Source organism: Trachurus japonicus, chromosome 2 (assembly GCF_045865225.1).
Source record: "Trachurus japonicus isolate A0001 chromosome 2, Traja_1.0".
NCBI lineage: Eukaryota > Metazoa > Chordata > Actinopteri > Carangiformes > Carangidae > Trachurus > Trachurus japonicus.
In genome coordinates, this window is record NC_140908.1 from 11,053,085 (window position 1) to 11,073,804 (window position 20,720).

Here is a 20,720-nt window from a genome sequence, read left to right on the forward strand (position 1 = left end):
TTGTTCCAGCATATCCACCTGTTAGTATTATAAATGACTACGAGCTGCCAATCCCGAGATGAAAGCAGAAAGCTCATCGAGGAACAGGAAACGACGCAGTGGTGCCAAGGTTGTCTGTGCTGTTCACGGTGCTGCAGCAACTTGGCCTTGAGATCTAACAGGTTAATAACTACACGACCAAGATGTCTGCATGCAGACAGGTATGAGGTCAGTGTTTCCACACAGCTGAGTGCTTGTTGTTCTGTCTGGTGCATGCTGGGAAACAGATCTCTGCTCTCTGGGCCTCATGATGAACAATGACAAAAAAAAAAACGTTGTTAGAAACAATTGATGCTGAGGCGATGTATTTCTGCCCGTGTAAACTGAGAAGTAAGTGGAGTCCTGGCTGTTTTCATTGCACAATCCCAAATTAGCAGGGAGTTTGTATTTCAGCTGGAAGAACCTGGCAGTAAAATTAGTGAAGTGAGGTGGAGATCGTAATGTTTTTCCTTCGAGGCGATTCCTGCACAAGGAGAACATGAAAAAGAAGTAAAACAGCAACACAAACAAAAACACAAAGAATAATGCCTCAAATGTGAACCATCTGTTCTGAGTGTGAATATTCTCCTCTGTGTTTCTGGATGTTGAAATATTTTTGACATTTTACACCATGTGCAGGCCTGAGCAGACTTAATGCTTAACTTCATCTCTCATTTATTATCCCCATTTGCATTTACTTTGGTGGACTCAAAGAAGTAACTGTTTGCATGTGCAGCCAGAAAGCAAGATTATACCTGCTAAAAATGAGCATGTTAGCATTGTAACTGTAGGTGCTGAATCCTCACAGAGATAGGAGGGTGGCTGTAGACTCCTAGTTAGTTTTTATACAAGTCTGGGGATAGAAACAACAAGAGAAAAGTTCAATTCTGATACTGAGTAAATGTGAGAAGTAGCGAGGCCCAGTGCTTTGACCATTCTGGTTTAAAAACTCTCCGAAAAATGGAGATTTGGCCAATGTGAACACTTTCTAAATGGGCTTGTGGGGAGATTTGCTTTGTCAACTACTGTTGTAGTCCCAGAAACCCCTCCTCTCAGCTCCATCTTGACCTCAGCCAGCGCTGGCTAACCAAAGTGAGGCCATGCCCTTAAATCTTTCTGCATGCAAAGAATGCACCAAGACGTCCAAGTCAAACGAGAATCTTCCTCCTTGTGATATATAGTGGTGCAGCTGATTGGGCTTCCTCTTTTCCCTCAGCTCGCTTCTGTATATAATAACCTCTGCTGCAAACATGTAGTCCCTGTGGTGGTTTTTCTCTCACACAGACCCTGTTTTCCTCCCTCCTTCTCTCACATACATGGACAGATCCAGTGCTTCTCCTCTCTTTCAGCTCGAGCAGCTCCACCCACCTGCAGATAAAAGCCAAACCCTCACCAGGGCTGCTGTTCAGCGTCTGTCCCAGACTCCTCAAAGCCTTGTGATACTTCCACCCTGCAGCAGCAGCAGCACGCACATAAAGGTAGGGGATGCAGCACCACTTGCACCACAGGATATGAGCATGTTGGCTGGCATGGCCGCCATCTTTAGGTTTTCACTGAGTTATCCTTAGACATGATCAGTTTGTGTTTTTCTTGCATTCTTGTCCTGCCTGAGTCATTTCCCCCTTTTCTTGTGGCTAAAATTGGCAAATAATATCTCTGTGTGAATTCCTGGAACAGTGCATGAGTAACTTTTGAGGTTGCATGTGATTCACAGAGGTACAACTAAACAAAGAAACATGGAAGCAAAAAAAAAAAGCAACAATCACATTTTCTCAACTTCTAAAATGTTTCATAAGACACCCTATTTCACAGAGCTCACTGTTGTGAGCCTCTGCTGACAGAAGTCTTTGCAGATAATATCTGACAGTTTCCCAAATGCAAAGAAAATCCAAAAGAGACACCTGGGAAGAATAAATCCGGCTTAAACTTGTTAAAATAAATGCACGGTGCAGCACTTTGACAGGATTTAGCATCAGTTAATGGAATGTCTTGACATTTCAGAAATTTCAGTCGCATGTCTTTCAACACAGAAGGAAAAAATGCAGGCAAGTTTTTCTCCCACTGTTCGAGCAAGAACGGGATTCACTGTTAGGTTATTGTAGTTTTTTCACCATCCCACATGAATCAGAGGAAAACAGGATTAAAGTAAATTTTTGAAAGAGGCTGTCTGGCAGCACAGTGGCTCTGAGAAGTGAGTCAGAGATGGAAAATTTGGGCTTCAGGAAATATTTCAGGCAGCTTATTTCTACTCATCTTCTACCTAAAACATGCAGACGTGACGGCTTTCAGTCTGATTTTCGTCTCTCCAACCTCTTAGGATAAGTTAATCACAGAATAACTGAGTGTGCACCTGCCAGGAAACAGTTGGGAATCCCTGCTTCACAGGTTAAACAGGTCCAAAACTCGGCCCTTGTTTCTGCAGAGCTTTTCCACTGTGGGTGGAAATGTGCATAAAAGCTGCTATATAACTTGCATGTAAAAGCACATTGAAATAGCATGAAAGCAGATATGTTTTTGTGTGCGAGACGATGTGGAAAAGAAGATTTTGATATGAGAAAAGTCAGAAAGAGAAACTTTGTTCTATCTTCTGTCAGCATTTGCAGCTGTTTCTAACTTCCAGCTCTTGATTTAAAGTGATCATGTTTTTCCTTTCTCAGAGAGAAAACTCTTAATTAGGGGAAAATGTGGTTAAAAGAACTCACGCACTTGAGGTTAAGCAAGTCGTACAATTAACTCGCTGAAAGTTTTTGATTACCGTAACACTTGTAAGAGCTGTTGGCATCAGCAAAACGTTGTTACGGGTTTTTTTTGTCAGCGTTGCGAAAACATAACACTGTTCTGCAGATGTGAGAAGGTCAAGAAAGATCAAGTCAGGAGAATGCAGAGCTTCAACATCCTTTGATTGGCGTGTACCTGCTTGTGTTGGCGGAGGCGATCATCTAGTGGCACCGTGTCTGGACCGACCACCAGACCTCCCAAGATGCATTTGTGCATTTTTTGGGGGGTGTTTTTGTTTTTCTGAGGCTGCATGTTTTTTCCATAAAGATGGAAAAGAAGATTCCCCCTTTTCAGCAAACAGTTAGTTTATAGTTGTTTGGATCTAGAAGTTATGACCTGGATTACGTTTTGGGAAACTGAATATATTATCATCCATTCACATTTTATGAAGCTCAGCTCCATCTCCAACTCATCAGCTTGAAGTTACCTAATGATTTATAGTTGTGGGGTCCAGGGGTAAAATATATAACTATTCCAAAGAGGTCCTCAAAAATATGGAGTAGCTACTATTGTGTTGTTTTTTGTGAGTGTATCTGAGTGTGTTGAAAGACCCCGAGGGTAGCTGGATCTTCTCATGTGAACCCTGAGTTTTGGCCCCAGCTCGGCTCCACCACTCCAAGTACATACAGAAAGCCACTGTGCAGTAGGAGGAAAATACTATACATCAGCTTGTCACAAATGAACTGTATTCACCATCGCCTTAGAATAGTGAACAGTGATCGCCAGGACTCTTCTCCTCCAGACAAAAAGAACTTGCAGAGTCAGCAGACTGTCTGCGCAACTCTTTTGTCAGGGTAATGAGCCCGTCAGTTATTTATTCAGAGTATGTGATTATTATTCACTGAAGAAATTTGCTGTTCCAGTTTTGTTCCACTGATTTGAGACACCGCTGAAAAATGCCGGGTATGAATGTCAGTCATTAACAACCACTGGCCTAAGAGTTAGATTGAGAGGATTGATATCACAGCTGCTTAGCGTAGCGTAGCTTAGCTTAGCTTAGCACAAAGACTGGAAACTGGGTGAAAGACTGTGTTTAGTGCGTTCTAAATCTAACAATGCTTTACTATCTAGCCCCTGTCTCTAGTTTGACATTTACCATCTTCCATTTTCAGCAAGAAAGTGAAACAGTCCAGTTAGTGAAGTTGCAGTTATTCCCTTTTTTCTGGTAGATAAAAAAACTCCCTTTGTTGTATATGAACTCCTTACTTTTGGGGCATCGGAGAGGGGGCTGGATGGGATGCTGCACTAGAGGATGTGATTGCTTCTCATTAAGGTTGTTGTACTTGGCTTTTGTTGTAGTCGAGTTGCTGATACTTGTTGGCTTTGAGCGGAAGATGCAGAAACCGTCTGGAAGGTCACAGAAACAAACCTGAGACCAGGCTGCAAGTTGGACACTCTGCAGGCTGCGAATGGAAACGTGTGCATGAGTGAATCAGATGCAGGTCTGTCGGCAGGCTGCAGCTTTATATTGTCACACTGTTAATGTCCCCTGACAGTATTTTTTTCTCTCTTTCTCTCTCTCTCATTCTCCGTCACAGTTCTCACCTACTGAACAGGAAGCGTTTATGTAGCTCGGAGAGAATGTGTCTCTGATTTGGGGCCATGTGTCCAACCGTTCTCCTGCTACCGTGCTGAGCCCCAAGAAATGTCCCAAAATATGAAACTTAAATCACTTCTGTGGTCATTTTAGATTGTTAATGAACAGCAATTAATCTCTCAAAGTGATCCATTTCACCCCCTGGTGTGTGCAGCCAGTGATAGTTTAGTTTAAATACACCACTCTGGAACTATTACAACTTAAATTTTGCAGATTTATTGGAGAGTGTCTCTTATCTAAACTCCTAAGTAGACAGAGTTGTAGTCCTTATTATCCCTCGTAAATACTCCACTGCAAAAACATCTGGACAGTAGGAAAAGGGAGGATCATATTTTCTCTCTGAGTGGCATATTTTACAGTGTGACTGTGTAACACATTAAGCTTCGCAGGACTGTCGTCATATATATTACTGTCACCAGTCAGACCATCTAGACGTGTTGCAGTGTTGGAGTGAGTAGCAAATGCTGCCAAGTGAAAACCATAATGACTGATCAGTTGAAATTGTCTCCCTCACTAAAAGCAACATATAATTACCACCTAGTCATCATTAAATATCACCCTGCTGCTCCCACCCTCCAGATTTCACCAATTACAACTCTGGAGGCTTTTCATTCGCCCACATGGACTATATCTTCTGATGTCTTGTGTGTTTAAATTGCAAAAACATTCATGGGGATGTAGGGAGTGGTCCGAGGTATCCATGGCCTTTTTGGCAGTTGTATGCCCAATATCAGATTAATTGGCAGCAGTGGAAGGAGTTTTCAAGTAGATACACCAGTGCAACAATCTTAAAATACAAACTGTCCTGGTTAAGTTAATTAATTCAGCATGCAGATATCAGATTGTAAATACAGACGCAGTAGTATTTTACTGAGTAGGTGGTCGAGTTGATTAAAACATATTTAATCAATTAAAGGTGGTGATTTGTGTGCATATGTCAGACATCCACCGGAGCAGAAGATAAAAACATCAGATCTGTGTGGACTTCTCCTTCATTACAGATTTGACTGATGCTCTTTTAATCACATCATCTTGTTGCACTCTCCTCTGCTGCAACGCTTTCAATGCCACAGGCTGCACAACTAGCACCAACTCTTTATAAACACAGCTTCTTTTGCAAGCTGTCACAAGGCAAAGTGTTTGGTCTAATCTTTAAGATACAGTTTATTCTACCAGTTTGTCCTGTGTTTTTTAATGATCTGAAGAAGTAACAAAGCTACCAGATGAATGTAGTGGACTAGAAATTATGATTAATACATTGCAAAAAGAGATAAAGTTCAAGTCCTTAACAGAAACAGAAGACGGGAGCTGACTTGTGGCCTCCTGCACAGTGTGGACCGTTCTTCTCTGATTTACACTGTACACAAAATCTATTTATGCAGCTGCAAACTGCAGACTTCCCCACCGGGGGTCTGTGGTTTAAGCATAGTATAAGTGATCAGATCTGATTATTGGCCAAACCTTGTTATTGCCTGTGAAAATAATCATTCACCAGGAGTGTCCCTTTGAGAGCCAGTGCAAATATGAGAGAGAGCGAGTAAGAATGTGGCGAAACCGCACAGAGTTCAGGCGAGAACTTGGAAAAGTCTGAGAAACCGCACGAGTGTTTCTTTCCTGCTGCGCAAGATAGTGGAGCATGTCGTGTAAAATAAGCTTTCATCAGTGTAAATATTTTCAGATTCAAAAATACATTTTTCCCCTCCTTGTTTCCCATTGATTGTTTTTCTCTGAACATGTGGAGTATGCAAAAACCTGAAGTGCCTCTTCGCTCCGAGTTGCTATTAACTCCTGTCCACTGACACCAGATACTGTGTTTTGACAGAACTCAAAGCTAATAGGAAAATAATTCTGCACCCGCCCCACCCGATCATTGCCTGAAATGAAAATTGTGGCCAGACATTTGGTGACTTGCGGTTCCCAGAACTGCAGGAGAAGGAAAGTCGGTGGCTGAGGTGGCTGAAGTGCTGTGTGAAGTGGTGTGCGTGTGAATGTGAGGGAGGTGTAGGCGCAATTATGTAGCATGTACGTGGAGCAGTAAGTAAACACTGCGGCTGCCATCTTGAAACTCATCCGGATGCTACTTCCCCTCATGGTCACTTGGCTATTTGGAACATGAGTTTGAAATGTTACCAGTGAGGGGTTTTTGCAGGCCGACTCACCTCTCGTCGAACTTGAGGCCGTAGACGTCTGCGAGGGCGACTCCGGCCTTCGCTCTGCAAAGAGATCGAGTAGGTGTGAAGGAATGCTGAAAAAAAGAGCAAGGGAAGAGGAACGGGTGGAGCAGACATGCACAACTTGCCTCAGCTCTCAACACAAAGTGAGGAAAAACTCAATGTTTTCCCTTCCCATCAAGATAAGCTGGGTTGCGGGGGGAAAATGAAAATGTTTCCCGATGATTGAGCTGGGATAAATCACCTGCTCGGAGACGGAGAGAGGGGCAGCGGTGGATTCCGAAAAGAAAAAAAAACAGATCGAGGTCCAGGGATACGCTCACAGTTTGACTTGTGGTTTGTGAGAATAATGCAGCATTGAGAGACATGTTGCTCTGCAGACTGTGGACGGAAAAATAAGGGAAGTGATGCGCAAAAACCAATATCCAGTATTAATTACAGGAAAAACAAAAATAAATCTGACCGTATAGAAGTGTGTAGATCAACCAACAAAGCGCGTGCACACAAAAATGCTCCTATTACCTCTAGAAGCCCTTCCAGCTCTCCACCCTGGTCGTGGAAAACACCAGTAAACAAGATTGATGGAAGTATTGATGGGGCAGAAATGGAGTTTGGCGCCCTCTGTTGAACCACCAGCCTCACTACTCGATTTGTTCAGGACTTCATTTGCAGCTTTTTCCATAATTTGTCTCCAGTTTGTGACTGTGTAGGTTTTGAAGTTAATGTGGATGATTTAGCATTAACTTGTAGCTCTGAAATATTCATACGTAAGACCTTTAATTGTGATTTTAAATTGCTTTGTTTAGGATAGAGGCAGTGCTGCAACTTGAGATTGCTTTCAACCCTCTATCTAAAACTATATCCTGTTTCAGAACCGTCTCTTCTGAAATATTTCAATTTGTTTCATACTGTACAGCAGCAGAAAAGCAACAAATCTTGACATTGAAAGCTTGGAATGGGAAATTTATGGCCGCTCTTTGTAGAAAAAAAGGACAGAGACCATTAATCACAGTCTGTTTTCTGTTGGTAAATTAATCAACTAATCGCTGCAGCTCTGGATGTCAGTGTATTTTTTGTTTTAGTTGTCTCTTGTGACTTTTTCCTGCAGAAACTCATGTGCACATGGTCGCCCAAGAGAATCACCGTAGAGATGTTTTTCTTATAAAGGTTAGATAATACACAGCAATAGACACACACATCAACACACACACAGGTGCATTCCCCAGATGTTGTCTTGGAGCATAGGCTACTTCTGTCAGCTGTTCGTTGCATTCCTTTGTGTGTGTGCGCACAGTACACACTCGGATTTATTAAATGTATTTTGCATTATTTTGAATGTACTGCTGCACCATCCCAATGTGGAAAAATACAGTTTAGGACTTATTTATTCCTTAAATCACTTAATGCAACTTGGGTTTGCTGTAGCAGAGGTGACTGTAACAGGTCAAAAGTGTCATAGGGCCAGAAATAACACATGTTAGTTTACAAATATAAGGCAAAAACCAGAATTGAGTTCCTCAAAGTTTGTATCTGGATCCTTAACATTAGTTTTTCATTAAACAGATTTGTTTTTTTGAAGGGAGGGAGGGAGGAGTGGAAGCTCTGCTCCTCAGTAACCACCACTCACTCAGTTTTTATAGTAATATCTTTATTTTGGTTCGGTGACAGTTCCTCTTTAGTCCTGTCCTGCAGCACTGTTCGCTGCCTGCTCTCATTGAAAAAGAAAGACCCTCTGCTTTCTGTTCAAAACACAAAAGCCAGGCCCGACCACAAGCAATTAAGACTGGCACCCATATCTGTAAGCAATGACATGCCTCTGTTCCTCATCATTTGTTTATCGAGCGATAGAGTCCCCCATCTGGAATCAGTCAGGAGAGGAACACAGAGGAGAAATGGAAATTTGATTATTTTCAAAGCCAAGCTGGAGGTGATAAAAGACTTGTGGCTCATCACCAAGTGGGGGCCGGCTGTGGTTGTAAGTGTTGGCAAAGAGCTTCAGAGGGAGCCAGCATCATTCTGGGGTGAGCGATCTTTGTTGCACGGGATTGTCATCGAGCGAGGTGTCGGAGGAGTTTTCATCAAAGTGGGGTTCACGCACGAGATGAAGAGACAGAAGGAAAAAAATAAGCATAGAGTTTGTTTGAAAAATTGATTCTTTGTTGTTGAGACGTGAGGAGGACACAGTTAAGTCGAGTAGATCTGTGTTCTTGAGCTGTTGGTCTACACAAATACAGTGGGATATTTTTTGTTCCTTTAGTTGGGTGATGCAACAATAACACAAAACTACGTGTGAATATACGACCAAAGATCTGCAGTGTCCTGTTAAACAGCAGCAGTGGGATCCCTGACATTTTGTGCGACTTACAAAGTATCGATTATAGAGTTTGTAAATGTTTCCATCAATTAAAATTCCTATGAAAAGGACAATTTTTATAAGGTTCCTTCTTATATCAAAATACAGCTTTAAATGTCAAATGTTAAAGTCTGAATCCAACAGTGCACAACCCTGCTGCCAGTAATGTGAGATCAAGATATATTTTATGCAGTGAACCCCACTGTGTTGTCTAGACCCGCTGCACTGGGGGTCAAGTCGGCTGCAGTGCTTTTGTTTGGACTGGTTTCCTACGGAGCTCAGTGATGGGAAGGTGTTGGCTGTTTTTTGTTTTTTTTTACTTCCAGCAGATGATAATAAACCATGCCACTCTCCACAGAGCAGTTCTCCAATCCACTCAAGAGCAGGTCGAGACATGGTGCTGCTGAGGATGCTCTACTTCAGTGGTTCCCAACCTTTTTCTTAAAAAAAGGTTGTAAAATAAAATAAAATAAGGATCATCATAACTTCTTTTACATGAAATACTTTATTATATTTCAGTAATTTAATAACAGCATGGAACAAACAATCAGGAGAACCTGTGTATGATTACAACATATTTCTTCAGAACTTGTACTTTTAAAAACATAATTGTGTTTTTAAAAGTACAAGTTCTGAAGAATGTGTTGTAATTTTACACAGGTTTTTTCTCATTGTTCCATGCTGTTTTTCAAATTCATTGTGACTGATATTGCCCTGCTGTATATTATGTATTTAATGTTTTAAAACTGTTGATATTCAATCATCTATTGATATAGGCCTATAATTTATTTGTTTATCTATTTAAATACATGAATAAATGTTTAATGTGGCCCTTGAATTTAGTTGATTTTGTCACATATATGAATTAAATGCTTAGCCTACTCATTTATTTAACATTTTAATTACATTAAAATTATTAAACCCCTTAAAATCAAGAGGGCTTCGCGACCCCCCCTGGATCTTTGGCGCCCCCCTTGGGGAGTCCCGCCCCCCAGGTTGGGAACCACTGCTCTACTTTATAAAAAAAGGAGTCAGGGTGTGATGATGGGATGACCTCAGTCTGTTGCACTCAAAGGTAGTCCAGGTCCAGGTTTGGTCAGACTGTGTTGAAAGCTGAAATGAAACACAAGTACATAGGTGTGTCATCTGCAGACCGGCTGCTTGATCGGTGCTCTGTGAGATTTACAGTACGAGGCTGTTCAGGTCTGAAAGACAAATTGTGTTTACTTTTTCTATGAAGTTTTTAGATTTAAGGGGATTTTTTGTCCAGGACACAGCAAAGAAAAATAGCAGCAAGCAGATGTTTTGTAGCTGGAAACAGGTCTGTGTTCTGTCTGTATGCTCCTGTGAAAGTGGCACATTTCTGATTTTATGATTTTACCAGTCAAACAAATAACCAGTGAGAAAACACACACAGCAGCCTCTGTATTTTCAATCTCACATCCAGTGGGGAAAAAAAACAACTCGCTTTTTGATGTGCAACTTTGTTCAGATGATTCGCATAGATCTGAAACTTTGAGCGGTCGTGATCCACCGCCCCGGTCTCAGGTCGATTCCCTTGATGATGTCCCAGATTAAACTCTCCAGTTGTTGAGTTAACTCTCCGGTGCAAATTCTGGTAAGAGTTATTTTGTCAGAAACATTGGCCGCACCGTGAAAAATCAGATACTACAAGGAATTTCAGCTCCACAGGGCTTTTGCTTTAAATAGCTCCATAAATCTTTGTTTGCTGATTGATAAGAGGGAATTGAAAGCTTATGGTTGTGCTGGGGGAAAAAAATAATTCCAGGAAATTACCTGATGAAGCAAGGCGGGGAGCCATTTTCTTCCCTGAGTCTGGTGGTGAAAGATTCTCATTGTTGCCCCAGAAACCCTAGAAATTTCAGAAAGACATCCAAATAAAACATCACTGTAATCATTAAAGATCCATTCACAGATAAAACAAACAGCTGAACTTCATGCAGCACAACATCATGAATCTTTGCTTCTCTCGTCTTGGTTCAAAGTGGCAATCAAGTGTCAATTATCCATACAAAAGTGGGATTTGTATTTCTGAAGTACTTTCAGATACAATGCACTACAGTTTATGTTTTTAATGGAACAGAAAACGTCTTTAAGACATTCGGTCACCACAGATGAAACGCTGCCAAAAGCTGCATCCAGCCCCTGCAGTGAGCTCTGTGACTCATGCAGCTCGTCCTGTAAATGGGATAGGATGTGTTTTTGTCTGCCTCGTCTCGGTAAACCCTGAAGACTGACGTATCCTTGGAGGTCGGGGGGGAACATGTGTTTCAAAGCAGCGGCCTGTCCTCTTTGTTTTGCTGACTTATTGTTTTACGGAGGTCGTCTCGTTTCCTCGCCAAGCATATGTTCCTTCTTTGTCTGCAGAGAATATTTCGCTTTGTACGAGTGCAAAGGGCTTTGAGTACAGCGATGGTCAGTTTAACATCCCCATGTGTGACATCATGTTCAATTTAGAAGATCAATACTTGAGAATCAATCCCTTGCTGGTTCTCTGGATGTTTAACAACCGATTTGTTTCGGAGCTAGAGTTTGGGGAAACATTTAAGAAGGGTATTTAGTGTGGTCATAATATCAGTATGTGGCACTGAAACGCGCCTGCTGTGGTTTTTACAAGTTGGTTTTTGAACCGTGGCGAGACAAACAATGCATGTATGACTGCATGTAAACAGACTAAATGTTTCCATTCATCTGAAGGACTGTCCATGCTCTTTCAACTTCCTCTGCTGCTTAAAAATGAGCTCATCATTTCACAAATCAGACACGACCCCTCAGATGTCTGCATGCGCGGCTGCTGCCTCAAGATTAAAAAAAACATCTTTATTCAGTTTTATTGTTATTTAAAAAACAAAAACTAAACGGGAAAATGCTTCATACAATTAAAGACAGATAGAAAAGAGAAAAGCTCAAGTATAAGTATAAGTAGTACAAGTATGTTTGAAGAAAGGCTTTAAAGGTTTAGCCCCAAACTCTGGGCTTCTGGAGCAAATTTTTAAAAAGCCTCTGTTCAAGGATCTCGGCCACAAACAGCCTTCAAAGTAATCAGAAATGAAAAAAAGTAATCGGCAGTGTCTTAAAATCAATTCTTTAACCTATTCGAGTCAGTGGAAGGAGGCCATGCTTCTTGGTTCTGGGTAAAAAGCTCAGCACTTGAGTTCTGTTCAGTCTGCTGTCAATCAATAGAGCTTGAATTAGGACAAAACTACAAATTAAACTTGAGAAATGACATAAGTGGTTGCTATGCTGCACAAAACATTTTCTTTTCTCGCAGCTTGTTGAGTTGTGGATAACAATTGATGCTGTTGTGCCAAGATGTGGATCAGACGTCAACCACAATAACCGTATGGACACGTCTCTTATCGTCTCGTGGCTGTAGAGACTGTGGTCTCTGTCCATGGTGCTGGATCTATACATACAGCAGTAAACAGCATCTGTGACTTCTGGAGGCCTCTGTACTCAGTCACATGGCTGTGATGACCATTCACTCCTTCATTTCAGGTTTTGTTGCATTTTTAAGTCACTGTCCTGAAACTATCTGCAGGTTGCTGCCCTTATCAGATCACTGCTTTTGTTTTACAGCCAAGATCAGTGGCAATCGGTAGGTAGAGCCTGTATAAATACAGAAAAAACACCAAGTTGAATATTTTATAGATATCTGTCTCCCAAACAGGCTGCAAAGATACAGTTTTGTAATTTTCCAGCTCTGTAACACTTATTTTTAATAGCTCTCGTCCCTACATTCCTCAAGGAGAGGGGTGTGTCTCGGCATAACTGTATCAGGGCCAAAATATGTCTACCAGGTGGGGATGGCAGCTTAGTGTTACAAACCCCAGGCCTCTGTGAAAGGTCACTACCTGACATTCATCGAACCTGACATTCATATTTTCGCAGGGCTCAGCAGCAGCTCACACCCGGCTGGTATCCCGTGCATGGCCACCGTCCCACTCATGCCTTGAAAAAGACCCAGAGAAGCCACCTGAAGCGAGGGGAAGCAGAGGAGGAACCCGACAGAGGAGACGCAGGCCAAAGAGGAGGGAGCGACGACCGTCAGTTTGAGAAGACTGAGAGAATGTATATAGAGAATGTCTGATGTATATAATGTTATGTGGATTTATGTGATTTATGTGGAGCTGTCTTCCTGTGGGATGATCAAAATAACCAAAAATTTTCAGATTTGTTACTATGGACATAAAATTGTGCATACATTGAAACATTCACCTTCCCTTTTCTGAGGGTTAGCTGCACTGTGAAGGAAGTGTGTGCGCAGTAATCATCTTCAGCCTTACATTACTGAGCTTGCTTTTTCAAATAATTGCCCAGAAAAATGTAAGCAAGTCTAATTTCCATTGTTTCAGCTTTCCAAAAACTTTGATCTCCTGGGTTCTGTTTCAGGACACACAAATATTACAGAGCAGGAAAACATACATTCACCCATCACTATTTATTTTCACACTGTGCTGCTGGTAGCACTTACCCCGTCTCTTTAGCACAGACATGTTTAAAAGATTAAGGATTATGTTCGAAACTGACCTCGTCCCCTGCGGGGCCTCTTAATTACGATACATGTTTTAGCAACGTATGCAATATAATTCACTTCAAGGATACAAGACTCTGAGGCTTTTACACGTGTAAACACGACGAAGAAGAGGGGTTTTGTTTCTTTTTCAGTTTGACCACAGTGGGTTTCATAAGTCCCAGAGGGTCGTCATTTCCTCGTTGAGATGCTTATCGAAGAGCACAGCCTGCTGGTCACACTGATATGAAGGCTGCTCTCTGATGAGGTTCTGTTCTATTGAAGAGTATGCTGTTTGTCCAGCTGGCTTGGGCTTAGGAACTACAGATTACAGATTTGTTGCAGAAGGATTTGGTTGCATGCTTGAGCTGTGATGCTTGAGGCCTTTACTAGACAGAGAAAGGCTCACAAAAAAGGTGATTCTGTTGCATTATGGGAAGTGAAGTACTCATAACCATCCTCTTTTTTATGCCTCTCTTGTTCAACTTTATGACAACAAGCTACTTGCACAAAGTGAAGAGACAATGCAGACAAAAAAAGAATAAGACCACAAATTATGATAAAACTCTTTATGACAAGTTGGGCAATATTTAATTTAATATGATGTGGATGTGTTTTGTTCTCCACTGCAGAACAATGGCTCCTGTATCCTTTCAGTCTTTCTATCTGCTCATCTCAGCGATCCAGCTGTGTTCATTACATCTGGCCCACGGTGGGGCGTATTATGGACATAAGCAGCCACCTCAACAGCACCAGCCCCTGCCACAGTACAATGATGGGTATCCCCAGCAACAGTTTTTGGGGAATGAGATGCCATTAATGCCATTAGTGCCTCAGTATGGAAAAGAGCTTCCTCAGCTGCCTCTGCAAATGGGCAAAGAGAGGAAACTGACGGAGGGAAAAGGTCAGTGCAAAAAAAGAAAATATACTGTTAATCAATTTACACACATCTGTTGGTACATCTGCAGTTCTAGTTAAACCCATATGGGTTATTTGCTTTCCTGTTCTGATTGTAACCTTGACTATAACTTTATATAATATATGATCTTTGTGTGACTCAATATCACAAATAAATGAACTGATATTAGATCATATTAGGAACATCACTTATTGTAACTTATGTCTTGTTTCTTTTTCTTTTGCTTCATAACAGTTCTTATTGACTCAGTTGATCACTATTCACCTCTGTCTGCTAATTCATTTCTTTTTTATCAGGCCAAACATTTCCCAGAGGGGCTAAAGGGCCACTTCCCCCTGGTCCAGGGGGAGAAGGTCTCAGAGAGGTACCCCAAGGAATTCAAGGACCCTCTGGACCAACAGGACCACCAGGGCCACAAGGGCCACAAGGCCCAACGGGACTACACGGTCAAGGATTGCCAGGGTCTCCAGGAAAGCCAGGGCCTCCGGGTCCTCAAGGTTACCCAGGAATAGGAAAACCTGGCATGCCAGGATTGCCAGGAAAGCCTGGAGGACCTGGATTACCAGGACCAAAAGGTGACCTTGGCCCAAATGGTGGCGAAGGACCAACTGGACTTCCTGGTCCTGCAGGTCTCCCAGGTCCCCCGGGGCTCCCTGGAATTTCAAAACTAGGAGGCCAGGGATTGCCAGGACAGACAGGTCCTGGAGGTGAGCCAGGCCAAAAGGGTCCACCCGGGCCACCCGGTCCTCCCGGCCCCAGGGGAGACAAAGGGCTCGGTCTACCGGGTTTGCCAGGTTTGAAAGGACCTGGGGGACCACCAGGTCCCCCTGGAAATGTGGGCATGCCTGGCATCGGTACACCTGGCCTCAATGGTCACCCTGGACAACCAGGGATACCAGGAAAATCTGGTCCTCCTGGGGAGCCAGGACTGGCAGGACCACCTGGTGACAGAGGCCAACCAGGACCACCAGGTTTGCCAGGAATTGGAAAACCAGGGAAAGATGGTTTTAGAGGGCAACCTGGGCCCTTGGGAGCGAAAGGAGAACCAGGCCCACCAGGTTTACCAGGGGGTCCAGGAATGCCAGGGTATGGCAAGCCAGGGTTTCCAGGGCCCAAAGGCCACAAAGGGCATGCTGGTTTTCCTGGACCTCCAGGTTCTAAAGGTGATAAAGGTCACGGAGGTATTCCAGGTGTCATTGGTCCCACCGGTCCTACCGGTATGCCTGGCCCACCAGGTCCAATAGGGCCTCCCGGTAGTATTGGCTTCCCAGGGCAAAAGGGAGAGTATGGTGCTGGGGGACCAAAAGGAAATCCAGGAATAAAAGGTGAATTAGGGCCTTCAGGTCTTCCAGGAATGCCAGGTAGATTTGGAGAGGGAGGACAACCAGGACCAAGAGGTTTACAAGGGCCCATTGGCCCGAAAGGAGAAACAGGTGCTAGAGGTTTAACTGGTTTGCCTGGTGCTTCAGGATTAACTGGACCAAGAGGGGAGGGGGGACAACCTGGAGAGACAGGTCACCAGGGACCACAAGGAATTCCAGGGCTTACAGGACCCGGGGGGCCAATCGGACCCCCTGGGCTCCCGGGTCAAAAGGGCGAAAAAGGCATGCCCGGTAAATATGGCTATCCTGGTGACGGAAAGCCAGGGCCCCAAGGTCACATTGGCCCTCAAGGAAACAATGGCCCTAGTGGCCCCCCTGGACTTCCAGGGCAACCAGGACAACCCGGACCACCTGGTCCACCAGGATTACCTGCTCATGACCTTGGACAGATCCTCCCTGTGAGTGGCCCATACCCTGGCCAAAAACAAGGCTACAAGAAGAATGGAGCTGAGATTGGTGGAAGTAGCCTGGAGATGCCTGCGTTCACAGCCAAGCTCACAAATCCATTCCCTCCCGTGGGCTCTCCGATTATCTTTGACAAACTCCTGCACAACGGCAATCAAGACTACAATCCCCAAACTGGTATTTTCACCTGTAGCATACCAGGGGTCTACTACTTTTCTTACCACGTCAACTGCAAAGGAGGTAATGTGTGGGTGGCACTGATGAAGAACAATGAGCCAGTAATGTACACTTACGATGAGTACAAAAAGGGCTTGCTGGATCAGGCTTCAGGGAGTGCAGTACTCCCATTACGAAAAGGAGACACTGTACATTTGCAGCTGCCATCAGACCAGGCTGCAGGACTTTATGCTGGTCAGTATGTCCACTCGATATTTGCTGGATACTTGTTGTACCCAATGTGAGAGGGGTGGCTAAACAAAGGTGAAATAACTTTAGACTCAAAGGTACAATGTACATTAGACTGAGTGGTTCCAAATGAGTTGTGGTAGTACAACCTGTTTTATAGTAGCAACATACATAATTGAATTATTCTCTAAATTATATGCATCACATTTGTTTTTACAATCAGAGAACAGTATAGTATATATATTGTGAACAACCATTGGTATCATATGTAGAAATCCAAAAATAGTTTAAAAAATACTACCAAATATCTCAGTTTTCATAATTCTTGTATGTTTACATGTCATTTATCCTTATAACCATACATACACAATATATCAGAATTCATGACTTGGCTGGAATAATTTCTGGAACAGTGAGGCTTTTTGTTGCAGAGTTGTATTCACTTTTCACTAGTTTCTTATTGCTTTACAGTTTTAAACTGTACACTGGGCACATACAATCATATCGGTTTCACGGTACAATGCATTTACTCAAAGTTAGCGTAACTTACAGTTGGGTCGTGTGTTTTGGCCACTGTGCAGTCATTAAGTTATTGTCAGTCTTTTTATGTTACTTGGAAATTGCAGCTTTTTAATAGAAAATAATTTGGGATATTTTATACAATGTGATAAAGCAGCCCAGAACAGAACAGAAAAATAGCTATATTGCAGTTTTTCCCACAATTTGGCAGATTGATTTGATGTCATAGACTTGTTTTGTTTTGTTGAACCTTTCTTTGAAAAGTTTGTTTGTCAGTATTCTCTGTAATTTATTTGTTTGACTACTGATTACTTGGGATTGTTTTGTTTTTTTGTTTTTGTTTTTGTTAAACAGTAAATGGGAATTCATTCCAAAATGCAGAACAGAACATGCAGGTTCTGTGACAAAAAAATATATAGGCTATATTCAGCAATGTTCATACCCAGTCGTATATGTATGTGGCAGTATTTTACAGTTGAGGTGTGCAAACTGTGGACGTGCCATTTTGGAATGAAATTCTTTTAAGCCTGTTTCCTCCCGTTTTGTTTTTTGTTTTTTGTTTTTTTTTATTAATATTTGTTTGTTTTTTCTTTAGACAATGGTGCACAGCATAAGCAAATTGAAAATTGTGCCTAAATCTGTGAATTTTTCTGTGTTGCTTTTACTGGTGACTTTTAATACAGAAATAAAAACAGCTATCTTGACTGGATCATCATTATCTTCACAGTTTGTGCCTTTATCTGTATTTGTGTTTATGTTTATGCTTTATGTAACACTTTATTGTGTACTGAACAGACATCGATGAGTCCATATTATGTATGTTTTTGTAGAGTGCAAACTGACAACAGAAGTTACCTCAAGGCATTTTTGAAAGGAGCAAGTCTGGACCTTCTCGGAGTGTGTGACCAGAACCTGAGACATGGTGACGCAGAAGACACAAAGACATGGGGTCAAAGAAACAACCCATCTCACTGATCTATGTGCAAAACTTTTAAAAATAAAATAAAATAAAAAGTGTGTGACCAAAACCTGAGACGTGGCAACGCACATAAATCACAGGTATGAGTTTAATGGTTCAGGTTGTTTGGTTTTTATAGGTTTATGTCTATGGCTCAGAGAAACAACACATTGTGCATTGTCTCTCTTCATTTGTTTTTTTCCTTCTTGTTTTTTCCCCCCACAGTGGTCACCTTTTAACTGGACCCAGAGTCTGTATTAATAAATTATCTATCTATCTATCTATCTATCTATCTATCTATCTATCTATCTATCTATCTATCTATCTATCTATCTATCTATCTATCACCATTAACATTGAACTAATGTTTTATTCTTCAAACAATTGTTTTTCTTTTACTAAAGTTGCCTTAATATGAGCTAAAGCAGCTTTGGACAACCACATACTCTTAACTATGGATGTATTACATTCATGGATCTATTATTTTCGATCAGGTATCCAGATGATATGATAAATACATACACATCCATACTGCCAATGTAAAGCGCTGTTGTCATATCAATAAAGTTAGTTTGTATTTAACGGATTTGGACCAATCAGAGTTTGCGACGTCACACTTCCTCCGTGTACGTCACTTCTTTGCATGGATGGACTCGGCTGCTGTCATTCAGTGATAGCAGCAAATATATCTGTTTTGGCTTTGAGACTTTTTGTGAACACTGGCACGTAAACGGTGAGTGCTACGATAAACCCCATTTAACAGTTTCTATACGAAAGAGTCGAACATTTGTTTCCTGACACTGATACATAGATATATATAGCTACAGACAGCCAGCCAGCTAGCCGAAGAGCTAACAGTTAGTTAGTAACTTAGCCTGCGTTAGTTAGCCTGTCAGCTCAGTTTGCAGTCGTGTGTCCCTACATCTTCTGAGACAACGAAACACAGGCGGTTCCGTTGTATTTTGACGATGATTCGCCGGCACTAGACTTTAACTTGGAGCTGCAACCCATCGTAGACAATGTATTTCATCGATCGTCATGTCATGTGTGTCAGTTTCAGATCTCCAGCATGGCTTCAAGAGCTGGTCCGAGAGCAGCTGGTACCGACGGCAGTGACTTTCAGCACCGGGAGCGGGTCGCTTCACATTACCAGATGAGGTGAGGGCGAGTGTGTGTGTGTTGTCAAACATGAGGGTATAAACATAAGGAAGGACATACTGTAAACATCTGGCTTTAAAGGTCAAATACAGGAAACTGCTAAGCGACCATTTGAAAGCAACAACCCTTTTGTAATTGATGTATTATCAGAAAATGATACCAAGTTTAAAGTATTTTATTAATAATTGTGTGAATCAAAACTATTTATCCACCATGTACATGCACACAATTAATTTTAGAGATACAATTTGCAGTATTGGTGAAATATGATCTCCACTGATCACCCACACCTTTGTCTTATTTTGTGCAGCGTCGCCTTGAAGTCTGAAATCCGCAAACTCAACATTGTCCATGTTCTGATCTGGATCCTGATGGCAGCTCAGGTAAAGGCAAAACCACAATAAAGAGTGCAGTTTATTAACAGATGATCCAGTTTATTAACAGATGATCCAGTTTATTAACAGATGATCCAGTTTATTAACAGATGATCCAGTTTATTAACAGATGATCCAGTTGTAACACTGCAGCATCTCTGTTTACTTAGGTGACTGTGAGCCAACTGAGCCTGGTGTCCCACAAGGTGGTGGCCTCACCGTACCAATGGGAGTACCCATACCTCCTCAGCATCATTCCTACAACCTTCAGCTTCTTGGCGCTGCCTCGCAACAACATCAGCTACCTGGTCATCTCCATGATCAGCGCCGGGCTCTTCTGCGTGGCTCCTCTGATCTACGGCTGCATGGAGATGTTCCCCGTGGCGCAGCAGCTCTATCGTCACGGGAAAGCATACCGCTTTATCTTTGGCTTCTCGGCCGTGTCGGTCATGTACCTGGTGATCGTCATTGCCGTGCAGGTGCACGGCTGGCAGATCTACTACAGCAAGAAGCTGCTGGATCAGTGGTTCAGCACCACACAAGACAAGAAGAAGAAATGAGCTGGCTGAGATCTTCTGCCAGGTTGTGGACCCACTGAGGCAGAGGCAATCTGAAAGCTAGAAAAGAGACTCCTACAGGTGACTCTGTCTCGGTCTCAGGTGACCTAAATCTTTTGGCTGAAAATAAGTTTGTGGACAAATAATGACTGCCGTCACTCTGAGCATTAATTAATTTGGCATTTCATCACAGTAAATGATTAATGTCTTGCTGTAATAATAATATGTTGGTCAGTGTTTGGAAACAAATAAATTTGATTATTTGATTTAATTGTCAGTTGTGAGAGGCTCTTGAATTTGATTGTTGTCCAGCGTCACTTGAAAAAGTCTTTAGTCAGTCATCTGTCTTTGTAAATTTGTACAAACTTGGACTTTACTGTGGGTGTGTGATTTTCAACAAAATAAAGTCTCTTTTCACAAAGTTTGTACACAATGGAGTTAATGGAGCCCCACAAGTTTTGTGTGTTACTGTTTGTGTTGGACCTGCCAAGAAAGAGGAGGATGAGGACGACATGGAGGATTTGCAGTGCCATGTAAACATAGCATCAGCCATGTCACACCTACATCTGAATGAGAAAGTGTGTCCAAACTT

At 42.3% G+C, this 20,720-nt stretch overlaps 3 protein-coding genes across 4 annotated transcripts in view; all 3 read left to right on the forward strand.

Annotated features, from left to right (window-relative positions):
* The window catches only part of ect2l (epithelial cell transforming 2 like), an 89,381-nt gene extending 87,909 nt beyond the window's left edge, over positions 1-1,472 (forward strand). The window contains exon 22 of the mRNA XM_085800899.1: positions 1,343-1,472. The gene's annotated coding sequence lies outside the window, so the exon portion shown is untranslated. The remainder of the gene's footprint in view (positions 1-1,342) is intronic.
* Positions 1,437-17,776, forward strand: LOC146990861 (uncharacterized). The gene is made up of 3 exons (XM_085800912.1): positions 1,437-1,496; positions 14,084-14,355; positions 14,667-17,776. Exons 2-3 carry the CDS (start codon positions 14,088-14,090, stop codon positions 16,616-16,618), a joined length of 2,220 nt encoding a protein of 739 aa, XP_085657038.1. The 5' UTR covers positions 1,437-1,496; positions 14,084-14,087; the 3' UTR covers positions 16,619-17,776.
* An 872-nt stretch (positions 17,777-18,648) lies between these two features.
* Positions 18,649-20,395, forward strand: LOC146990862 (protein jagunal homolog 1-B). Of its 2 annotated transcripts, none has more exons than XM_085800920.1 (4): positions 18,649-18,772; positions 19,094-19,197; positions 19,508-19,580; positions 19,742-20,395. In XM_085800920.1, exons 2-4 carry the CDS (start codon positions 19,109-19,111, stop codon positions 20,129-20,131), a joined length of 552 nt encoding a protein of 183 aa, XP_085657046.1. In that variant the 5' UTR covers positions 18,649-18,772; positions 19,094-19,108; the 3' UTR covers positions 20,132-20,395. The 2 variants fall into 2 exon arrangements, with proteins under 2 accessions (XP_085657046.1, XP_085657056.1); XM_085800930.1 differs by having other exon boundaries at positions 18,682-18,772; positions 19,100-19,197.
* The last annotated feature ends 325 nt before the right edge of the window (positions 20,396-20,720 follow it).

Excerpts from the sequence above, each read along its gene's own strand:
- LOC146990861 (XM_085800912.1), top strand. The coding sequence starts at position 14,088 with ATGGCTCCTGTATCCTTTCAGTCTTTCTATCTGCTCATCTCAGCGATC. Across the intron at positions 14,356-14,666 it reads GAAACTGACGGAGGGAAAAG|GCCAAACATTTCCCAGAGGG; the intron begins GTCAGTGCAAAA and ends CTTTTTTATCAG.
- LOC146990862 (XM_085800920.1), top strand. The coding sequence starts at position 19,109 with ATGGCTTCAAGAGCTGGTCCGAGAGCAGCTGGTACCGACGGCAGTGAC. Across the intron at positions 19,198-19,507 it reads GCTTCACATTACCAGATGAG|CGTCGCCTTGAAGTCTGAAA; the intron begins GTGAGGGCGAGT and ends TATTTTGTGCAG. Across the intron at positions 19,581-19,741 it reads GGATCCTGATGGCAGCTCAG|GTGACTGTGAGCCAACTGAG; the intron begins GTAAAGGCAAAA and ends CTGTTTACTTAG.